The sequence below is a fragment of the Triticum aestivum genome, chromosome 2B, assembly GCF_018294505.1.
Source record: "Triticum aestivum cultivar Chinese Spring chromosome 2B, IWGSC CS RefSeq v2.1, whole genome shotgun sequence".
Lineage (NCBI taxonomy): Eukaryota > Viridiplantae > Streptophyta > Magnoliopsida > Poales > Poaceae > Triticum > Triticum aestivum.
The window spans coordinates 777,767,812-777,784,250 of record NC_057798.1 but is presented as its reverse complement, the minus strand read 5'-3'; the positions used below and the strand labels follow the sequence as shown (position 1 = coordinate 777,784,250).

The 16,439-nt window shown below is 46.2% G+C and overlaps 2 protein-coding genes across 2 annotated transcripts; one reads left to right on the top strand and one right to left on the bottom strand.

Annotated features, from left to right (window-relative positions):
- Positions 1-806: 806 nt before the first annotated feature.
- On the top strand, positions 807-5,646 carry LOC123047336 (phytosulfokine receptor 2). Its single transcript, XM_044470861.1, has 3 exons — positions 807-1,141; positions 2,659-2,736; positions 2,828-5,646. The coding sequence occupies exon 3, from the start codon at positions 2,936-2,938 to the stop codon at positions 5,171-5,173; it is 2,238 nt and encodes a 745-aa protein (XP_044326796.1). The 5' UTR covers positions 807-1,141; positions 2,659-2,736; positions 2,828-2,935; the 3' UTR covers positions 5,174-5,646.
- Positions 5,647-6,935: 1,289 nt separating this feature from the next.
- Positions 6,936-8,100, bottom strand: LOC123039626 (ervatamin-B-like). Its single transcript, XM_044462705.1, has one exon. It carries the CDS (start codon positions 8,098-8,100, stop codon positions 7,063-7,065), a length of 1,038 nt encoding a protein of 345 aa, XP_044318640.1. The 3' UTR covers positions 6,936-7,062.
- Positions 8,101-16,439: the final 8,339 nt, after the last annotated feature.

The following is a 16,439-nucleotide window of genomic DNA, read 5'->3' as shown; positions in this document are numbered from 1 at the left end:
GTCTGCTCATAGAAAGGAGAGGGAAGTTTGAGCCAACGCTATCGTGTGTCTTGCACCAATGTATCTGTTTGATTTTGTTTCAGTCTGTCTGTGATCAACAACAGAATTTTGAGCTACAGTTTTCTCTTTCTGTAGAACAGAGATAGCTGAATGCCCCGTGTTGCTACTCGCTCCGTCCGGAAATACTTATCGGAGAAATGGATGCATTTCTCCGGCAAGTATTTCCGGACGGAGGGAGTATTTTTTTAGTGTATCGAAGAAATACACCCTCCATCCCAAAATAAGTGTCTCAACTCTACTATAACTTTAAAGTTTGTATTAAAGTTAGTACAAAGTTAAGACACTTATTTTGGGACAGAGGGAGTATTTGCTTGTTGAATTCTACTACTATGTATTATTTTGACAAGGGCTTCTTGAGTTTACAGGCTAAGCATTTTCCAGGTGTTCTGGTTGCTTATGAAAGATATGAGCTGATGAATATTGAAGATCACAGGGAATGTTCAGCTTTAACTAAGGGCATCATGTTGCAGAGTTACCTGTCCCAGTCAAGCCCTTCCGATCTTGTAAGCTGACTGATGCCTGAATATTCCTAGTGTTTGTGGGTGGTAGCATGAATTTAGTTTCGTTTCAGAACTTAATAAATACAGTATGACTTTACATATCCTGATCGAGGCAACTAAATAGTAATTCTGAAGTTCTAACTTAGCCACCGTCTGGTTGGTCTTGGCATTCAGTCGTGGCATTCGGGCTCGATATTGAGCGGTCCGTCCCTAAAGCTTCGGAGCCTGTGTCCTCGACATCGCTAGGCATTGGGGGATAGCGTGCTTATCTGTTCGCGAACAGAACCAACCCAGCGTCGTACCTCCCGTCTCGACGAACGGCGGCGGCGCCCATCCCGGCCGCCTCCACACCGAGCCCCCGCGGCCGGCGTGCCTGCACCCAAGATCCTCCCGCCTCGTCTCCACCCCAAGATCCAGCGGCCGACGCCACCTTCCCGCCCCGCCGGAGCTCTCCAGCAACCGGCGGCACGTTCCCGCCCCGCCAGAGCTCTCCAGAGACCGGCGCCACCCTCCTACCCCGCCTCCACCATGATCTCCGGCGACCGGCGTGCCTCCACCCCGAGCTTTGCCGCCCGGCGCAGGTGTGTTGCTGACCGGCTCCTTCCTCTCTTCCTAGAGCTCCCACCCTCTCCCCTGTCTAGCGGCAAAGTCTCATACAACTCAATGTCTCACATTGACAAATGACAACCCAAACAACATTTGGCATTCGATCGACCTCAATATCCAGTCTGTGTTCCGAATATCTAAGCATCCAAACAAAAATGTTGCTCTTAACACAGATTGCTACTTTGCTCATGCTCATGTTGCACCAAAAGATCATAATTCGCTATGAATCATGGTTTCATTGTAGATGATTGATTGCTTAAACAAGTAAGGTGGCAAGCATACAGTTCTTATTTTCATATCATATGGATCTTACATAATACTTTAGCCCCATCCTTGTATCCAGTAGCTATATATATAGGAACCTAGAAATTTGATATGACCTGCATTGAAGTAGCATAATATACTTGTTTACATGGCAATCATAAATTCTCTAAATTTTACTTCACCACTTGTTTCACTGTTTAAATTAGTTAGCTAATGGTGATATGTAACTTGCACTATTCAATTTTTATTCTTCATCCAAAATAATACAGGCCTACTCTTACAGTACCTAAATTAGTAGAAGTAGTCAGTCCCTCCTAAAATACTGTAAGATTTAAACTGGGGAGCTGAGCTGATTGGTAGGGAAACACAGGGAAATTACTAGGAAGGGATGACTTGTATTAAAATAATCTAGTTTGACTAAGTTTTTTTAGAGGGGGTGGGCGGTATCATATTTGTTAATCAAATGAAGACAGTTGCCTGAAGCTGTCATTAAGTAAATAATACGTAGCCCAGGCCATTGACTTCGAGAACAGCAACCAAAAATGTTGGTGTCAAGCAAAGATTGATCTGTTTTCCTTTTTTTTGGAGTTCTCTTGCGATTGCTATTTATCATCTCTGCGTGTTCTTGGTGTTTTAATTCACGCAGCTTTGCAAGAGAGTTCTGAGTTTTGCCCAGAACTCTTTCTGAAGTCCTTCGAAATTGTTCATGCCCTTCAGAAAGATTTTATACTTCCGCCCCAGCCTCTTGCCAAAGATAGGCAGACCCTCCCAAAGTGCTGTAGGACTTACATTGCGTCGCTGAGTCAATTGTTGGGGAAACTCATGGAAAGTACTAGGAAGCGATGATTTGTATTATTTTATTATGCAATAAGAAGAATTCTTCCATTTTCTTTTTCTTTAGTTGTGGGAAAACCCAAATTAAAACTTTTATTTTATAGCGAGCGCAATTTCTAGTAAAAAAATCCTGTATCCTTCCACTTAGATCAAAAGGAATTTTTCCAATAGAACTATGGAACCCCCGAGTGTAATGTAGTTTGACTAAGTCAGTTTTTTTGGGGTGGTGGGTTGGTGGTGGTATTCATATTTTTTCATGAAAGGGGACAGGGAAATGAAATTGTCTTTATGTAAAGAACACACTGTCCATTGCCATTGACTTTGAGAACAACAACCGAGAAAGTCTGTGGTTAAGTTCAAACTGAACTATTTTCGGCCATCACTTTTGTTTCAGTTAGAGCTCCCAGAGGACCAGACCACCTTCTTGGTTTATGTTCTTTTATCAGGCTTTCTGGACAAGGATGCCGCCAAGGTAACAGGTTTTTCTTTCCTTCTTTTGGAGTGCTCTCATAACTGCATTTTGTCATCTTCGTGAGTTCTTGATGCTTGAAATTGTCATGCAGTTTTGCAAGAAAGGTGTGAGTTTAGCCTGGGATTCTTTTACAAGTACTTCCAAATTGTTCATGCCCGTCAGAATCATCTTATAGTTTCGCCGCCACCTCTCACCAAAGATGGGAGGCTACTACTGCTTGTTCCCCTGCTTGCTCATCTGCTTTCTGCTCCACACACATGGCAGCCACTCCCTGAACCAGACATGCAACTCCACTGACCTGGAGGCGCTTCTCGCTTTTTCCAGCGGCTTGGATAGGAAAGTCAGCAGGCTTGTTGGATGGGGTCCCAACGATGCAGCGTGCTGTTCCTGGACCGGCGTCTCTTGTGATCTGGGGAGAGTTGTTGGGTTGAATCTCTTCAGCAAGAACCTTCATGGCGGCATCTCATCCGCGATCACCTTGCTTGATGGCCTTGTGACTCTAAACCTCTCCTGCAACTCTCTCCGTGGCCAGCCACCAGAGGATCTAGGCCGGTTAGCAAGGATGCGGATTCTCGACCTCAGCATGAACATGCTCTCCGGCGCGTTCCCGACGAGTGAACATGGTTTCCCGGCAATTGAGGTGCTGAATGTATCCTTCAACCAATTCAAGGGACCGCACCCTGTGTTCCCTGGCGCGATGAATCTGATGGTTCTTGATATCTCGAGCAATGCCTTCTCTGGTGCCATCAACACCACAGCACTCTGTGTTGCGCCGGTCAAGGCCTTGCGATTTTCTGGGAATGAGTTCACCGGTGAGATCCGCGCCGGGTTCGGCCGGTGCAAGATGCTTACTGAGCTCTCTATTGACAGCAGTGGCCTTACTGGGAAACTCCCCAGGGATCTTTACACGATATCAGAGTTGAGGAGGCTGAGCTTACGAGATAATCAGTTCTCTGGTAGTCTCGGCGAGGACCTGGGTAACTTCTCTCAGCTTATGCATATTGATCTTTCATATAACATGTTCTCTGGTGTCATCCCTGATGTGTTTGAAGGTCTGAGGAGGCTGGAGTTCTTAAGCTTGGCCTCAAATTTGTTGACTGGCACATTGCCTGCTTCCCTGTCAAGCTGCAAAATGCTGCGAGTGATCAACCTAAGGAACAACTCGCTGTCGGGCAAGATCGCCATTGACTTCCGTTTACTGCCAAGGTTAAACATTCTGGATGCAGGGACCAATAGATTGAGTGGTCCTATACCTCGAGATCTCATGTGGTGCACTAAGTTGAGGACACTGAACCTTGGAAGGAACCTGCTTGATGGGGAGATACCAGAGAGCTTTAAGCATTTGCGATCCCTATTATTCCTCTCGCTTGCTGGTAATGACTTAACGGACTTGTCATCGGCATTACGAGTCTTGCAGCACCTGCCCAAACTGACAACGTTGGTGCTTACCCGGAGCTTCCGTGGTGGTCAGACAATGCCAATGGACAGCATCAGTGGGTTCAAGAGCTTGCAGGTGCTTGTTCTTGCAAACTGTGCACTCTCAGGCATGATCCAGCCTTGGCTGCAGAACTCAAAAAACCTGAGAGTGCTGGACATTTCGTGGAACAAATTGAGTGGACCGATCCCACCATGGTTAGGCAATCTGAATAATCTCTTCTATATCGATCTGTCAAGAAACTCGTTTAGTGGGGAGCTTCCTGAGAGCTTTACACAGATGAAGGGTTTAATTTCGAGTGCTTATTCAAGTGAGCATGCATCAATAGAAGACCTCCCATTATTCATCAAAAAGAATCCAGCTGGCAATAGTTTGCAGTACAACCGTGTGGTCAGCTTCCCACCATCGCTGATCCTCTCTAATAATTTGCTTGCTGGGCCAGTCTTGCCTGGCCTTGGCCATCTTGTGTATCTTCATGTACTGGACTTGAGCTGGAACAAGTTCTCAGGGGGCATTCCTGATGAGTTATCAAGCTTGGAAATCTTGGAAGAGCTAAATTTAACCCACAATGATCTCAGTGGGAGCATACCAACATCTCTAACAAAGTTGTCATTTCTCTCCAAGTTTGATGTCTCGTACAACAACCTGACTGGAGATATCCCAACAGGGGGCCAATTTTCCACATTCACAGATGAGAGTTTCGTGGGCAATGATGCACTATGCCTTCGTCGGAATGGCCCCTGCTTCGGAAAGGCTTCATTTGAAGGAACAGAAAATGATGGCACCGATACCATATCCACAATGCCCGCAATGACATACATCATCGCAGAAGCGGGATTCGCTTTCGGGCTTTTGACCGTCTGTAACATACTGTTCTTCGCAAGGGCTTGGAGGGCCGCTTATTTTCTGGCGGTTGACAGGTTCTTTGATATGCTCTACGTCATAATAATGGTGAAGGTGAACAAGCTCAGAAGAAAATGGGAGGATAAAGAGCATCCTTAGAACAAGTCATGAATGGCTCCTTGCGGGTTCTATCTTGGTGACTTGTGTGCACATGTTTTCTTTTAACTTTATAAGTTGTCTCCTTTTTCTCAGCTTATAGTGTCTTCCTTGCTACCGCCTCAGGTGTCATTAGGTGGATAGATTCAGTATCAGGTATCATATGGTTAGATCTGGAGTTCCCCTTCATGCTGAGGACAATATTATTTTGTGATATGTGTTGTTACAACTAAATTTATGAACTGTATGGTGGAAGCTAATCTAAAGACTGTCTGCTGTTCTCTGCGTGGAGCATTACAATCTGAGGACAATATTTCGGTTTCTTTCTGTTAAATCTTTTTTTTTAGTTTCTCTGTACTGCTGCTGGTATTTCGGTTTGTTTTACTGTAAGTGCGACTGTTGCTTAGGCTAGTTCTAGTTTCAGCAAGGCTTTTGGTCCTCGTGAGCAGGCAAAAGAAAAGGAAATGTTGTGTCAACTCCTGCAGGAAACTATGTGTGAGACGGAAACATTGCTTTAAAACCTTTATGCTTCTGCCGGAAAACGGGCCGTTGCCGCAAAAACTAGAAAATATGATGGTGAACATGATGAGTGCAACTCCCACATAGGAGTAGATGGCTGTCGAGGTGAGTTGCTTAGACTTAAGGGAAACATGGAATTGTCGTATAGTTCTGAAATGAATTGCTGTCAAGTGGCTAAGTTGCCATGAATAGATCTCAGTTAAAGAGCATTTGAGCTGCTTTCAACCGAGGACTGATGGTCGACAAGGACCCTGGGCCTGGGGTGAGCTGTAAATGACCATAATATGGTTGAAGACTTAGATCTGAAAATGACTTGCTGCGCTAAGTGGCCAAGTTGCCTGTCCAAGTCGAGCCGTTCCAATCATGTAAGCTGCCCAAGGCCTGAATATTTCTCCCTTTTTTGATGAAAGCATTGCATTTAGACTTTGATTCATTAAGTAATTTCCTTTAGCTCCAGAACTTATGACATATGATCTTACATGTCCTCAACTTCAATTGTGCCTAGGAGCTTGAAATGCAGTTCTCTCACCTTCAACGGTACCTAAGAGCCTGAAATACAGTCCTCTTACCATGGTACGTATGTTTTTATCTTCTAAGTTTCATCATGGCTCAATGCTACCTAAGTTGAATATCATCAAATGTTCCATATTTTTCTTCTTTGAATCACTGACATCATTTGAAGATTCTTTTCAGCTAGAAAATTATATAATGTGATCTTTACTATTATATCTCGAACTAAACTCAAAATTTAGTTTAGACTACCTCTTTGACTGTGTGAACTGTTGCTAAATCCTGACTATATATGATGGCTACATTGCAAAATAGAAAGAATACTACTACTACTAGCTGCTAATCAGTTTCATTCGAATCGTAAGTGCAATTTTTTTTTAAGTCAAGTCCAATCCAAATGCAAGGCTAAGAATACAATAGACCGATCCTGAAAGCTGGGCTACTGAAGGTCTGAAGCTTACTTAAACTGAACCTATGGGAATATGCATGCAAGAAACAGTACTCCCTCATATCCATATTAGTTGTTGCTTAAACGGATGTATCTAGCACTGAATACGTCTAGATACATCCATTTCAGCCACAATTAATATGGATCAAAGGGAGTAGCAGAATTGATAAATGTAAATGTCGGCCAGCTATAAGCAACAAGAACAATGAGCAAGGAGCCTAGTAATTAAGGGTTTCTATTAAGCATGTCAAGAAGGAAGAATATCGATCGAAGCCATGAGCCACGCTTAACGATCACAATCCATTGTTACTATAGATCATCACATGCACTTAGACGGTAAAATAGACTAGTCTTCGTTATCTGCTCTGAATAAGATAGACAGATGCAGACCGAAGAAGAGATCCTCTTACACTAGCTAGGCGTGCTTAGGTCTCCACACCGGAACGATCGGGAAGGATAGGATGGCGCATAGGCCCTGCGGGCCTCCCTTGTCGCGCGCCATGTACATGTACCCTTGATGACCCCAATTGGTGCCCCACGAGTTCTTCAAGATCCAGTATCTTCGTAGGAATGCGTCCGTGCCATAGCCGACCACCAAGACGGCGTGGGTGATGGTTTTGTTGCATGGACCAGTGTACACGCCCACGTCCTCGCTGTAATAGTGGAAATATATGTCGAGCCCGATTTCCACTATGACGGGCTGGACCGCCACCGCCGCCATCAAGGCCCTCTCGCTGCTGCTGTATACTACATGGTACCCTTCTATGGAAGCAAAGCGAGAAAGGCCATCCGATCTCACGTGGCACCGACGCTCAATGCCGTCGTACGGGTAAGCCCTGTCTGTCGCTATACGGTTCTTTTTTATGAAATCCAAGGCTCGCCATGACTCGCCGCATCTGCAACCAAGGTTAGCTTTGTCGCAGTCGACGAGCATCTGCGGCGACAGATCCTCCAGCTCGCCGGTCTTGATAGCAGTTATGCCCTCCACAGCGCCAGCGGCGACGAAGGCCCAACATGCGCCGCAATACTGCCCTTGATTCTTGACGCTCGTCACCGCGGTGTGGTCCCGCCAATCAATGCGGTCGGGGAGGTCCTCGTTGGTGATTGCGCCGTGAGGCATGTAATCGAAGTGGTCCCGGAGGTGGCCCGCCGAGGTGCAATCAGCTTCGACGATGGGTAGCTCGGCATGGGTCATGTCGGCGAAAATGTTGAGCCCGAGCTTGGAGCGCGCGTCGCCCCGGTTATTCTCATGAATGAAGCGCACATTCTGTTTGAAGATGCTAAAGCGCATCAACTTCTCATCAGGGTCACGCGCCACCTCATGGAATGTGCACCAGCGCTCATAGAGATCCCATAATGACTCCTCCGACTCTAGGTCTTGATCAGTGATGCCCATGCTCGTGACCGGCACAACAGTTGCCATCACGATGGCGGCCACGAGTAGTGCGGCCATGGTCACCATGTTTAACCCACCCTGCACGGCACAACATATAATAGCTCAATCATTTTACTAGTTTATTTAATTTAACTACTAATAGACGTTAATTGTACCGGTAAAAGTTCAACTACAGCTTGCTTTGCAGGGTAACGAAAGAGGATTCCCTCCTCGAAACCCCATGGACGCAACCAACTATAGGAGAAAGAACGCAGGAAACCTCTAAGACAGAATGGTTAATAAGGAGAGAGAAAATAAGTATCTTCGATCACCATTGCTCATATGATTCTACTGATCCCCAGAAACAAGAAATCCACAAAATAAATCAGTGACAGAAAGTAGAAAACCAGCAGGAGGACGGCTCCCTCTCATGACTAGGGTACACCTATAGCAAACTAATACAGACCAACGGTGGCATCCAAACAAGTCTGGAGTCCCAGCCAACAACACACAAAGGATAGCGTCGCGGGGAAGACAGTTTACCGCATTCCTCCTGTTCTTGAGGCGTGCTAGCTCCTTGAAGGGGGACCCGTGGTCCATGGCAAATAGCACCAAGAGAACTGCTTTTGGTGGATGCAGTCGGAATCAACTGCTTTTATAGATTATACAGACTATTCTTTAGTGTAGAGCACTCCTAAAATCTTGGGTATATATTAAGCTATATCATGTCTCAAAATACTATGCACCATATCTCGAGCTATCATGTACATTAAATAAGGATATAGATATACCTTCTCCAATGGCACTTCAAATGTATCATATCTTAAGCTATATCATATACATTAAACATTTTTTTAGATAATAATTCTCTAAGCGCATTCCTAGTGCTTCATATCTTAACCTATATCATGTACATTAATGTGTATTTAGATACAACTTCTCTAAGGGCACTCCCAATGCATCATATATTAAGATATATCGCATACATTAAATATGTGTTTAGATACAACTTCTCTTTGGGCAGTCCCCGTGCTTTGCCTTTGACCATATCTTGTTGAGTAAATAGGCAATTTCTCAATTAGATTAATCCATGAGTAAATCACTAGCATGGCATTGACTAAGTTGATGACGTACTGACTCTGATCTAAACATGCACGTACTAAGCAAACAGTAGACAAATCTACACATACTGCTAGTACTGCTAATATGAAAATAATCAGGAGCGGGATAAACGAGTTATACCCTCCAGTAGGCCACGCAGAGGCCGCGGCTTCGGTGGCAGCAGCGGCGTCCTCGGCGACCTTCTTGTCGGCTTCAGCTTTCTCGGCGGCGGCACGGTCGGCGTCGGTGGACATGGTGATGATGAAGGCGACGCGGACGTAGAGGAAGTAGACGATCGGAAGCGAGCAGTCGCGTAATCGCTGCCCAAAAACCTATTCGCCCCTCACCCCGTACAGGAACCAGAAGGGCGTGGTTTCGGAGACCTGCTCTCCCGTCGACCGTGTACGTGGCGGACGGGATGGAGTCACCGGCGGCAGCAGCAGCAAAGGAACGACGGTGGGCGTGCGCGTGAGCAGATGTGATCTGTTCGTGGTGGTTAGGGTTAGGAGACACCGCATACTTATAGGCGCAGCCGCGTGGAGAGACGTGGGCTCGACCCACGTCCGAGTCCGTGACAGCCCACGATCCGACGTCTCAGATCGTGGCCCAGCTGTCAGAAAACTCTCCGTTAGTGACTGGCAAAAATAAGCGCGTAGGTGTGAGCTCGGCTCGGCTCAATCCCGCAACCCGCGGCGCGGCGCGGCGCGGCGCGTCGTGACGAGGCGGGCGGCGGAGGAGGAGTGCGCGAGGGCCTCTTCTCTTCTCAAGCTCCAATAGCATGTAGAAGAGAAACCCTTATAAACCACTCCAACTCTCCTTCCACTTCCGGGGTGGGACTAAACTTCCCACCACACCTAATGCCATATAACCCACATGGGCCCTTAGAGATTTTTCAGAAATTGCAATATGGGCCTAGAGCCCATCTCAGATTTCAGCATATCTTAGACGTCATTACGCCTAAGCAAACAAATTATGTAGCGCTCTATTTAATGAGAAAAGAGATACCATATCTTATTCTAGATATAGTTCTTAGCATAAAAACCAATGCAACTTTTACTTTTTGTCTCATAAAACACAATAAATGAGAGGATTTATATACAATAATAAGATACTCCCTCTGTCCCATAATGTAAGACATTTTTGACACTACACTAGTGTCAAAAAACAACGTGCCCATATGTGGTGGCTGAAGGGGGGGTAACCACAACATCAAATACCTGCAGTCGGTGGCGTCGGCTAGGAAGAGATCAAATAGGCTCAAGGTGATCAGAAGGGAGAGTGGAGAAGTAGTAGAAGAGGGAGAGGATTTAACTAACTACGTGTGCTCCTTTTTTCAGGAACTTTTTACGTCCTCAAACCCCCACCGAATGCCTGAGTTGATCGACAAGGTCGAACCACGAGTAACTCCTGATATGCATGCCGTACTTGACGCAGAGTTCACTCGTGAAGAGATCAAGGCGACACTTGATCATATCGGCGATCTAAAGGCGTCGGGTCCTGATGGGATGCCAGCGGTTGTTTATAAGAGGCATTGGCATTTCATGGGAGATAAGATAGTGGAAGAGGTGCTAGCGGTCTTGAATGAAGGAGAAATTCGAGAAGGGTGGAATGATACAATGGTCGTGCTCATACCAAAGGTTAAGAACCCGAGAAGGATCGAGGATCTACGACCAATCAGTCTTTGCAACGTGGTGTACAAACTGGTGTCGAAAGTCCACTAGTAGAAAAAGGGGCAATGGTCCAGGCCGGTCCAGCCCATTAGTCCCGGTTCAACCCAGAACCGGGACCAATGGGGGCATTGGACCCGGTTCTTGAGCCCCGGGGACCGGCCGGGCCACGTGGGCCATTGGTCCCGGTTCGTCTGGACCTTTTGGTCCCGGTTGGGGGGACGAACCGGGACCAATGTGCCTTGCTCCTGGCCCACCACCATTAGTCCCGGTTCATTCCACGAACCGGGACCAATTAGTTGCCTATATATACCCCGCGAGCAGAGCACTCTCACTGCTCTGTTTTTCATGGCCGGCGAGGAGAGAGCTTTGTGTTGCTCTAGCTCACCTCCTATGCACACGAGGTGTTCGATGGAATGCCCGAGCCACACTACTTAAGCTTTCTCCTCTCCGAGCTCCACCTCCAAGCTCCATTTTTCTCAATATTTGTCTAGGTTTAGAGGTCCGTCACGTCCCGTCCCCGTCTTCACCGCCGTCGATCGCCCGCGTCGCCAGCACCACCGTGGTGAGCCTCTTGTTCTTATCTTCTTTCTGAAAGGAAAAAAACTCTTGTATGTTTATATAGATACTTGTATAATTTTCTTACTTTTATTATTGCATCTTATATAGTGTGATGGTTTTGGTATCCGCCCCCGTCGGCCCTCGTCCTGTCTATGATTCAGATGTGGTATATATTATCTTTTCATAACTATTGGTTCATTTATTGTTTATGACAATTATGCCGACCAACGTGACATAGATTTTATTTATCTAGGAGGTTGTTGAACCAGAAATTCCAACCGACCCTATTGTCGATAGGTTAAATTTAGTTGAAGAAGAAAACAATTTATTGAAGGAAAAAATTAGAAAAATTGAGGAGGAGAAGATGATATTGGAGTTGCATATTACGGATGTCGTCGATGATCACAAGATCAAGATGGATGCAATGCGCTTGAAGATTAGAAAGATTAGAAAATATGCCATTCATACCGAGGCTTGGTATCATTATGCCGTTGGATCAGTTGTTACATTGGTTGCGATTATGATCGCATTTGTTTTCGCATTGAAATGTTTTACATAGTTTCAGTGTATGGTTTAATTAATTTAGATGCTCTGCAGAGCTTTATGTTGTTAGATGAGAACTATGTATGTACTTTGGTTTTAATGTGATGATGAACTTCTATTAATTTGGTCACTTAATTATATAATGCACGCAGATGAACCGGCAATGGATGTACGGTTCAAGACACACCTTCGAGTATATTAAGGGGGTGCATGATTTTCTCGAAGTGGCTGAGGCAAACAAGCAGAATGGTTTTATGTGTTGTCCATGCCCTGTATGTGGGAATACGAAGTCTTACTCTGACCGGAAAATCCTCCACACCCACCTGCTTTACAAGGATTTCATGTCACACTATAATGTTTGGACGAGGCACGGAGAAATAGGGGTTATGATGGAAGATGGCGAAGAAGAAGAGTACGATGACAACTATGTGCCCCCTGAATACGGTGATGCTCCTGAAGATCAAGAGGAACCAGACGATGTGCACGATGATGCTGCAACGGGCGAAGCTGCTGAAGATCAAGAGGAACCAGACGATGTGCCCGATGATGATGATCTCCGCCGGGTCATTGTCGATGCAAGGACGCAATGCGAAAGTCAAAAGGAGAAGCTGAAGTTCGATCGCATGCTAGAGGACCACAAAAAAGGGTTGTACCCCAATTGCGAAGATGGCAACACAAAGCTGGGTACCGTACTGGAATTGCTGCAGTGGAAGGCAGAGAATGTTGTGCCTGACAAATGATTTGAGAAGCTACTTAAAATATTGAAGAAGAAGCTTCCAAAGGATAACGAATTGCCCGACAGTACATACGCAGCAAAGAAGGTCGTATGCCCTCTAGGATTGGAGGTGCAGAAGATACATGCATGCCCTAATGACTGCATCCTCTACCGCGGTGCGTACAAGGATCTGAACGCATGCCCGGTATGCGGTGCATTACGGTATAAGATCAGACGAGATGACCCTGGTGATGTTGACGGCGAGCCCGCCAGGAAGAGGGTTCCTACGAAGGTGATGTTGTATGCTCCTATAATACCACGGTTGAAACGTCTGTTCAGAAACGGAGAGCATGCCAAGTTGATGCGATGGCACAGTGAGGACCGTAAGAAAGACGGGAAGTTGAGAGCACCCGCTGACGGGTCGCAGTGGAGAAAAATCAAGAGAAAGTACTGGGATGAGTTTGCAAGTGAGCCAAGGAACGTATGGTTTGCTTTAAGCACGGATGGCATTAATCCTTTCGGGGAGCAGAGCAGCAATCACAGCACCTGGCCCGTCACTCTATGTATGTATAACCTTCCTCCTTGGATGTGCATGAAGCGGAAGTTCATTATGATGCCAGTTCTCATCCAAGGCCCTAAGTAACCCGGCAATGACATTGATGTGTACCTAAGGCCATTAGTTGAAGAACTTTTAGAGCTGTGGAATGGAAACGGTGTACGTACGTGGGATGAGCACAAACAGGAGGAATTTAACCTAAAGGCGTTGCTGTTCGTGACCATCAATGATTGGCCCGCTCTCAGTAACCTTTTAGGACAGACAAATAAGGGATACCACGCATGCACGCACTGTTTACTTGACACCGATAGTATATACCTGGCAAGCTGCATGAAGAATGTGTACCTGGGCCATCGTCGATTTCTTCCGACCAACCATCAATGTCGAAAGAAAGGCAAGCATTTCAAAGGCGAGGCAGATCACCGGAAGAAGCCCGTCATGCGTACCGGTGATCACGTACTTGCTATAGTCAATGATTTACACGTAATCTTTGGAAAGGGTCCCGGCGGACTAGCTGTTCCGAGTGACGTTGGGGGACACGCACCCATGTGGAAGAAGAAATATATATTTTTGGACCTACCCTACTGGAAAGACCTAGAGGTCCGCTCTTCGATCGACGTGATGCACGTGACGAAGAACCTTTGCGTGAACCTGCTAGGCTTCTTGGGCGTGTATGGGAAGACAAAAGATACAGCTGAGGCACGGGAGGACCTGCAACGTTTGCACGAAAAAGACGGCATGCCTCCAAAGCAGTATGAAGGTCCTACCAGCTATGCTCTTACCAAAGAAGAGAAGGAAATCTTCTTTGAATGCCTGTTTAGTATGAAGGTCCCGACTGGCTTCTCGTCGAATATAAAAGGAATAATAAATATGGCAGAGAAAAAGTTTCAGAACCTAAAGTCTCATGACTGCCACGTGATTATGACGCAACTGCTTCCGGTTGCATTGAGGGGGCTTCTACCGGAAAACGTCTGATTAGCCATTGTGAAGCTATGTGCATTCCTTAATGCAATATCTTAGAAGGTGATCGATCCAGAAATCATACCAAGGCTATGGAGTGATGTGGTGCAATGTCTTGTCAGTTTCGAGCTGGTGTTCCCACCATCCTTCTTCAATATCATGACGCACGTCCTAGTTCATCTAGTTGACGAGATTGTCATTCTGGGCCCCGTATTTCTACACAATATGTACCCCTTTGAGAGGTTCATGGGAGTCCTAAAGAAATATGTCCGTAACCGCGCTAGGCCATAAGGAAGCATCTCCATGGGCCATCAAACAGAGGATGTCATCGGGTTTTGTGTTGACTTCATTCCTGGCCTTAAGAAGATAGGTCTCCCTAAATCACGGTATGAGGGGAGACTGACTGGAAAAGGCACGCTTGGAAGGGACTCAATAATATGCAGGGACGGATATTCTTGGTCTCAAGCACACTACACAGTTCTACAGAACTCTACCTTGGTGACCCCGTATGTCGATGAACACAAGAACAGTCTGCGCTCCAAACACCCGGAGCAGTGCGACGACTGGATTACATGTGAACACATCAGGACTTTCAGCAGTTGGTTGGAAGCACGTATCAGAGGTGACAACACTGTTTGTGATGAGATGTACTTGTTATCCAGGGGACCATCTTTGACTGTATTGATTTGGAAAGGATACGAGATAAATGAGAATACATTTTACACGATTGACCAAGATCAAAAGAGCACCAACCAAAATAGCGGTGTCCGCTTTGATGCAACAACCGAGAGGGGAAATGACATATATTATGGTTACATAGTGGACATATGGGAACTTGACTACGGACATGATTTTAAGGTCCCTTTGTTCAAGTGCAAATGGGTCAATGTGTCAGGAGGCGGGGTACAGATAGACCCACAGTACGGAATGACAACAGTGGATCTGAAAAATCTTGGGTACACTGACGAACCGTTCGTCCTAGCCAATGATGTGGCACAGGTTATCTATGTGAAGGACATGTCTATCAGACCGAGAAAGAGAAAAGATAAGGAAGCGAATACATCATACGATGAGCCAAAGCGCCACATAGTTCTTTCAGGAAAAAGGGACATCGTGGGAGTGGAGGACAAGACAGACATGTCTGAAGATTATGAAAAGTTTCATGAAATTCCTCCCTTTAAAGTCAAGGCTGACCCCAGCATCCTGATAAACGATGAAGATTATCCATGGTTACGGCGCAATAAGCAAATGACACAAGCGAAGAAAAAGTGAAGACTTTCTCCCGCAACTATTATGATGATACCATGCCAACTTTGTAACTGACGAGTATGATACCATTGTCCGTTTTGTACATGCACATGCTATGTGTGGGTCAATTTATGATACCATGCCAACTTCCAACTTTTTCAGAGTTCATTTGAAATGCTTTAATGTCTTATGGTTCGGCCCTCGTAATAATTAAAAATAGCAACAATAAGTATTTTGTTGTAAGTAGAAACAAAATAAAATAAATAAAGCAAGAAAGAAAACAAAAAAACAAAAAAGTGGAAAGTTTATAATTTTTCTAAAACTAAAAGCAAAAGGAATTAAAAATAAAGCAAAAAACAAAAGAAAATAAATAATGCACAAAACAAAACAAAAAAACTGGAAAAAAAATAAAAATAGCAACAATAAGTAAAGAAAACAAAAAAACAAAAAAAATGCCCCCCACTGGGCCCCCACGGCCTGAATACAACTTGAAACCCTACTATGGGCCAGGATTCAGGCCCGCAGTAGGCCCAGAAGGCCCATCAGGCAAAGCAGTCGCAAGTAGGCCCATAAGCCTGCAGTAGAGAGGAGTCCGAGAGGGGTGCGGCAGTGGGGCTTATAAACCACTGTGCGCCCCTCTCAACTAGCGAGGTGGGACTAAACTTTGGCTCCGATGCGGGCAGCACAGGGGCCTTTGGTCCCGGTTGGTGGCACCAACCGGGACTAAAGGGGGGGCATTGGTCCCGGTTGGTGCCACCAACCGGACTAAAGGCCGCAGCTTCCCGCCCTTTGGGCTGCCGAAAAAGAGGCCTTTGGTCCCGGTTGGTGGCACCAACCGGGACTAAAGGGTGCATTAGTCCCGGTTTGTGCCACCAACCCGGACCAATGCTCCTTGTATATAAGTAGCACTTCGCAGTTTTGCAGAGTTCATCGCCACCAGTTGCCCCCCGACGACGCCGAGCACATCGACGCCGCCAGGCTGCCCCGACGCCGCCCGCAGCCCCCGCAGTCGCCGTCGCCGTCGCCCGCGCCCGTCGTCGTCGCCGGCCTCCCCGAGCCCGCGCCC

What these genes read in the sequence shown, in the direction of transcription:
- LOC123047336 (XM_044470861.1), top strand. Translation starts at nt 2,936, where the DNA reads ATGGGAGGCTACTACTGCTTGTTCCCCTGCTTGCTCATCTGCTTTCTG.
- LOC123039626 (XM_044462705.1), bottom strand. Translation starts at nt 8,100, where the DNA reads ATGGCCGCACTACTCGTGGCCGCCATCGTGATGGCAACTGTTGTGCCG.